The following is a 6,730-nucleotide window of genomic DNA, read 5'->3' as shown; positions in this document are numbered from 1 at the left end:
TATCATATGGAGTCCCACAAGGATCCATTTCGGCCCAATTCTTTTTTCCTTGTATTTGCTCCCCCTTGGATCAATTCTCATGAGACATGCCATCACTTTTCATTGTTATGCAGATAAAAGCCAGATATATCTTCCACTTTAAAACAAAGATGGGTATTTTGTGAACTCTCTGCAAACATGTTTGAAGGACATTAAATCTTTGATGGCACTGAATTTTCTTTATATTAATGATTCTAAAACTGAGGTGATGGGCTTTGGACTAAGTTCTTCTTGTTTTCCTCCTGTTGATCTGGATAATTTGAAATCATTTTGCAAGCTAGAGACTATATTTTGTAAACCTGGGTTTTAAAATGAAAACCCAGGTTTACAAAATAGAGTGATACATGGTTGAATAAAAGGACTGATGGCACATTCCCCTCCAGAAACCTGAACAGACCAACAGCTCTGCTGGAACGTGCTGGTCTATTTTAAACTTATTTACTCGTGACCATGCAATAACCCCCTGGACGAATAGGACGGATCTGCCAGCACATAAAAATAAACCACCCTCCATGTGGCTTAAAATATTAAAACTAAAGTAATCTCAGCTAAGAAACTTCTAGATCTTGGCCTGGGATAATTTTTGGACACCACTGGTATAGTAACTGCTTTGCTTCATGTGCTTTGCTGAAGTCATGCTAACATGCTATTACTGACACGGAATTGTCTGTGCATGCCTCTGAGGTGACTTGTGTATGTTTAGCTCATGAAGTGACAGTGTCATTTTCAACTTCACCTCCTCAGGGGGGGAATCAGTACACGTGCACAACATGTAAAGAACAGACCACTTGGTATCCTACTAACATACAGTTTGAAGGGCTTCTTTTTGATTGTTGCTAAACATGCATGTTATGTTATGTTATGTTATGTTATGTTATGTTATGTTATGTTATGTTATGTTATGCTATGTTATGTTATGTTATGTTATGTTATGTTATGTTATGTTATGTTATGTTATGTTATGCTATGTTATGTTATGTTATGTTATGTTATGTTGTGTTGTGTTGTGTTGTGTTATGTTATGAAGGGAAACAGAAAACTATAAAAAGCATCATATAATGCTAAAGCAATGAAACTAAACTTTTGATATCAGCTGATATTGATTTCTTTATCGCACGTCAACAGCTCAATAATGAACGCATGCCAGGTCATTCTGGCACTGATGCAGGTCCCATAGAAGATCCTTGCATTCAGTGTAGGGATGTAATGTTATTAAACATTATAAAACATTATTAAACACCACAACAGGCCGTTTTCTAGATGCTGATACAGATGAATACTGCCTCAGCATTTTGTCAAGGATGTCTGCTTCTAACTTTGTCCTGTTGTTGTAAGAAGAGCTGATCATTTCTCCCCCATCTGAGTTTTCCTCTGTCTGTGTGTCTGTTAGTAACACAACCCCAAAGGTTATGGACTGACTTTGATTACATTTTCAGGAAACATCAGAAATAGCATAAAGGACAAATGATTACATTTTGAGGGTGATCCGGACCACTCTCTGGTTCCAGGATGTTTTTTTTAAAGGATTCTTAACTGTTACTGGATAATTTTGTCATTACATTTCTAACCCATCAGATAATATCGAGAATCATTGGCAAAAAAAAAAAAAGACAAGATGACATCATGATAGATGTTATAATCTGACATTGCTTTGTGCTGGAAAAATCTTCGTGGGGAGAATCAAAAATGATGCCGAGTCAAACTGTCTTTCACAAGTTTATTACAGCAAAGAGAAATAATAAAAAACATGCAGTCGAGCGAGAGAGATATCTCTCTGATCAAACAAGGAAGTGTCACAAAGTTATATAGATCTCTGATCACGCCCTTTCCAACAATCATCATCATCTTGCATGACTCGATGGGGATATCTATTAATGACGGTTGCTAGGGGCAACTTTGAGAGAGTTCTTTGTAAAACGGAACTAGACTCATCTTGAGACAGCAGATGATCTCTGCCCCTGCTAGTAGACAGAAAAAGGGGAAGCTACAAATAGAGCTGGCCAGCATTTGTAAGTTTTGTTTTTAGTGTGAAAAGGCCACATGATAATTTGTAAGTGTAACAGTAATGCTTCATCTTATGACAGCTTTAATAAAGTTTTAGGCCAAGCTCACACAATAATTTCTATCACAGCTTGACCCGGATCATGTTGATATTCTGGATCTAGTCATCCAGAAGGTTCAAAATATAGGGGGTACTGGATGGGCTGTTGGGCCGTATGGGGTTTTTCTCACCCAATGGTTTGGTGGAGATCTGTGCTCTCTGAGTGCCTTTATCTATTTTTTTCTCTGCTTTTTTTGGCATCACCATGCAGTGTTTCTCTCTGAGCTGACAGAAGTGCTGCAGACGTCCAGAACGACAGTCCATGGAGGCTGAGGTTGAGCTCTCTGCTCAGGGAGACCATGGCTCACTTCTGCTAAGGCAGCTGGAGAGGATGAGAGCAGCCATGGAGCTCACTGATGTGGTTCTGCTGGCAGAAGGGATTTCCTTCCCTTGCCACAAGGTGGTGCTGTCTGCATTCAGCCCTTACTTCCAGGTAAAGTGGTCATGCAGGGTCATCCAAAGCCATGGTTTGCAAAAGTGTTAGAAACAAACATGTTTATGATGTTCTGAAAAACGCTATTCTGATAAGTCCTGGTGTGCAGGCAATGTTTACATGTGGTCTAAGGGAGACCCGAGGTGGAGAGGTGGCCCTCAGAGACACTCCTGCTCAGAGCCTGGAATTGCTCCTGAACTACATGTACCGTGCTGAACTCCCCCTTTCCAACACCAACATCCAGGGAGTGACTGCTGCTGCCTTCCTGCTCCATGTAGATGGAGCCTTTAGGTGTGAAAGTTATTTTTCCAACAGCCAGTAAATATATTGAGGCATATTTAAGAAATACTAACTTTTATTCCATCTTGTTGATGATTTAAGATTGTGCCAGAACCACATGGAGTCTTGCATGGATCCATCAAACTGTGTCGGTCTTTACCACTGGGCCAGAGACCTTGGGGCTACTGATCTCGCTGACTGTGCTTTGAGATACCTCTGTCAACACTTTGGACAGGTGGGATATCCAGGGTCAAATATACTGTAATTTCCTTTCAGCTGGAGCCATTAAAAATCATTACCCAGTATTATAAATAAAAACACCTGAAAAGACAGAGAAAAACTTTTGCACCCTTGATAATTTCCCCAGCTCAGTGTTTTACATCTTTTTACTTGATCATTCATCCATCCTGTCTTAATTCTCCCTATTTTTCCCCTTTTTATTGCCTGTTGTTTTATTGCAGCCTTTTTGTATCTTTTAAGGTTTGTGCCGAAGAAGAAGTGCTTGAGTTGGATGCCCAAAGCCTTGGGGATCTGCTGGGTTCAGATGATCTCAACATATCACAAGAGGAGGTTGTGCTGGAGCTGGTGTTGCGCTGGGTAGAGAAGCACAGGGGTGACTCTCAGAGTGAATCCCAGGCTGTGGAGCTACTCAGACGTGTAAGGCTAGAGCTCGTGGACCCTGGATTTCTCCGGAAAGCAAGAAGGAGGAACCCGGTGAGAAGTGATTGGAGTGATGAAAATCAAGACTCCTTATCTATGTTTTTTTAAAAGCTGAGTAGACAGACATTTTTGCTTATGGATGAACCTTTAGGTGCTGCTACGGGATGCTGAGTGCTTTGGGATGATTGATGCTGCTCTCCAGATCTCAGGTCTCTGTGAGACATCAGCACCGCCTCGCCCACCTCTTCGATATGGCATGGAGACTACCGACTTGCTGCTGTGTTTGGGTGGAGTGAATTTGGAGGGTGTGCCTTCTCGACGTGGGGGACTTGCTGACCTCAGTTTTTGCTATGCACCCCGTGGTAGAAAGATTTACTACATTCCCTCTCCACTGAGTGGATGTGGAGGTACGGGGCAGATCACAGCAGGAGCAGTGACCCGCGACAACAACCTAGTGGTGGCTGTAGAGGCAGAGGATCGACATAGGATAAAGAGGGTAGATTTCTATAGGTGTGTATAGATTAGACAAAAATAAATAAATAAACACCTATTTCCAAATGGCCCTGCTCTAACTCTGTGCTGCCTTTTATGTTCCAGGTACAGTAACTCAGAGGAAAATAGCTGGGCAGAGTTGTGCTCAGCACCCTACAGGGACATGTATGCATTTGGGCTTTTAGGGGATGCCCTTTACTTGATAGGTGGTCAAATGAAGTTGCGAAATCACTATGTGATCACTAACAGCGTGGAGAGATGGTCACTGAAGAGAGGAGGCAGCTGGCTCAGCTTTGCCCCTTTACCACTTCCTTTAGCCTGCCACTGTGCTGTGAGCCTGAAGGAGTTCCTCTATGTTCTGGGGGGCTGGACCCCACAGGTACAAAATTAAGTTTTCCAGTTTCTTTCTTTCTTTCTTTCTTTTTTTTTAGTTTTTTTTTTTTTTTTTTTTTTTTTTGGTAAAAGTGCTGCAGAACCAAGACTATCTGGGTTCATTATTTAAATTAACTGTATTTAATCCCTGCTGGTGGGCAGGTTCAGGCCAACCTAAAGCAGATAAATGCTTCTGTTTCTCTGTGGTTTAGCCAGCTGTAATATTTTGTAGACATGTTAAATTGATTTTATTTGTGGCTCTTAAGAGCCCTGAGAAATAAGCATTCCCTAACATATAAAAACAGCAGTGGTGAAAATGTAAACAATCAATAACAATAAGAGTGGTCCAAAAATACAATCCCTTGAAAGGGATATAAATATGTGTAAGGTTTCGAGAGACAAGACTTTGGCACCATCTACTGACAGAATTAAATCAGATTGAATAAATCGCATATATTTGTTGAAACATATGAATAAATACCACACAAATACACAAATAAGTGTTTTTCTATTTCTTAATTATCTTTACATTTTCACATCTTTTTCTTCCCACCTATGCCTAAATCTCTTCCCCCGTTTGTCAGGATCAGCCAGATGATGAGCCTGACAAGCTGAGTAACCGAGTGTTTCAGTTTGATCCTGGCAAAGACAGGTGGACAGAACGTGCCAGGATGAAGTACTCAAGATACCGCTGTGGTACAGCTATCCTCGATGGAGAAATCTACATACTAGGTCAGTTTACCAAACCATGTTACTGTATACATTACTGTATAGATAGTTATTCTGCATGTGATCATACAGAACCTGTGTGTATTTTCAGGTGGTATAGGATGTGACGGAGAGGACCGTGGACAATCACGCCGCTGTCTGAGCTCTGTTGAGATCTACAATCCAGATACAGACACCTGGAGGACAGGACCAACGCTCCCCACAGCTCTACTCTCTCTTCGAACTAACGCCTCCAACGCAGGAGTGGTAGAAGGAAAGCTTTACCTCTGTGGATACTACAAGGGGGCCGGTCAGTGTCAGTTTTATTCAACTGCTTTTATGCATCAATAAATATATTTCCACCACGTAGGCTTGGAGATGATGTGTGCAGGCTTAAATTCTCTCTGTTGAACATGCATAAGACATACTTTGATTGCCATAGAGTTGGGGAAATTAAGCTCACTGATAACATAGTGTTTTGGGGAAATTAGATATTGGTCAGCAATCAGTGAACCACTATCTTTGCAGGCCGTCATGAGATCATCACCAAAGAGATTTTGGAATTGGACCCTGTAGACAAAGTGTGGACAGTTGTGGAAAGACGGGCAGCCATGCACGATGGCTATGATGTCTGTCTGGTTGCTAACCTCAACCCTCGAGACCTTTCCGCGCCCTAATGGACCTCCTCATTACTTTGAATGGCAGTTCTTGGACTTGATTTGTGTAAGAAGTGAAATGAACTCTTTAAATATAACAAAACTTTATCTAAACTTTATCACCTCACTGCTGGATGCCAGCTGTCTCAGAAACAAGGTCACAGGAGTGAAATCTGTTTTGGTGCAGTTTATAGTTTTACACAGAAAACAGTTTTACACCAAAGTAAACTAACTAAACTAAATTATCATTTCTTGCCAAAATGACAGTTTCTACAAAAACTGACCTCTAAATTTGATCATTACATAAGTATTTCGCCTGTGTATTTTCACTTATTACACAAACAGGTAAAGGTTTTATTATGTCTAAACAGGTTCATCTACTTGAACCACCTGATATTGATGTTTGCACAGTCATGTAAAAAAAATTAAAGTACACCTTCTTCCAAGTCTAAGGTTTTATGTATTTTGACATAAGAAAAAACATCAAATATACACTTGTGTGTTTCACAATAATGCTACCAAGTATTCACCGCTCCTATAAATAAACCATAACAAATTTTAAACTTCATGGAGTGAAAGAATGCAGCTAATTTCTCCAGATGTCTTTTAGATCGAGATTTTGTGATACTTTGATGTTATGCTAATGTGAATATACTGGGAGTATCTGAATTTATTTTAATAAAAAAAACAAGAGCATGCGCGGGAGTGGTGTGTGGAACCATGGGAAACTCCTCACATTTCAGGCATCAGATTCAACAGTCATGCTGCAGTGGCAGCTGGTTCTGCTTGTTTGTTGTTTTGTTTTCTTCTTATTTAGTTGTGTGTGTGTGTACTGTTGATTAAATAATTAGTTTACAATGATATATAGTTTTTTGGAGATTTTCTCAGGTGAGTGACCCTATGGCTTTGCAGAGCTCTGCGCTCTCTGAGTGCTTCTAGTTCTCTATACTAACAGCTCAATGCCAAAATGGATGCATTTCACCCCCAGGA

At 40.6% G+C, this 6,730-nt stretch overlaps 1 protein-coding gene across 1 annotated transcript; it reads left to right on the top strand.

The window, feature by feature from the left end:
* Window positions 1-511: 511 nt before the first annotated feature.
* LOC121651769 (kelch repeat and BTB domain-containing protein 12-like) lies at window positions 512-6,475 on the top strand. Its single transcript, XM_042004182.1, has 10 exons — window positions 512-635; window positions 2,352-2,573; window positions 2,683-2,864; window positions 2,955-3,087; window positions 3,333-3,566; window positions 3,664-4,022; window positions 4,110-4,383; window positions 4,961-5,108; window positions 5,197-5,394; window positions 5,613-6,475. The coding sequence occupies exons 2-10, from the start codon at window positions 2,403-2,405 to the stop codon at window positions 5,759-5,761; spliced, it is 1,848 nt and encodes a 615-aa protein (XP_041860116.1). The 5' UTR covers window positions 512-635; window positions 2,352-2,402; the 3' UTR covers window positions 5,762-6,475.
* The last annotated feature ends 255 nt before the right edge of the window (window positions 6,476-6,730 follow it).

This window comes from Melanotaenia boesemani, chromosome 13 (genome assembly GCF_017639745.1).
Source record: "Melanotaenia boesemani isolate fMelBoe1 chromosome 13, fMelBoe1.pri, whole genome shotgun sequence".
Lineage (NCBI taxonomy): Eukaryota > Metazoa > Chordata > Actinopteri > Atheriniformes > Melanotaeniidae > Melanotaenia > Melanotaenia boesemani.
This window is presented reverse-complemented; position numbering and strand designations above follow the sequence as displayed.

What these genes read in the sequence shown, in the direction of transcription:
- LOC121651769 (XM_042004182.1), top strand. Translation starts at nt 2,403, where the DNA reads ATGGAGGCTGAGGTTGAGCTCTCTGCTCAGGGAGACCATGGCTCACTT. An exon ending in CATGTAGATGGAGCCTTTAG is followed by an intron (nt 2,865 to 2,954) that starts GTGTGAAAGTTA and finishes TGATGATTTAAG; the next exon opens with ATTGTGCCAGAACCACATGG. An exon ending in AAGAGGGTAGATTTCTATAG is followed by an intron (nt 4,023 to 4,109) that starts GTGTGTATAGAT and finishes TTTATGTTCCAG; the next exon opens with GTACAGTAACTCAGAGGAAA.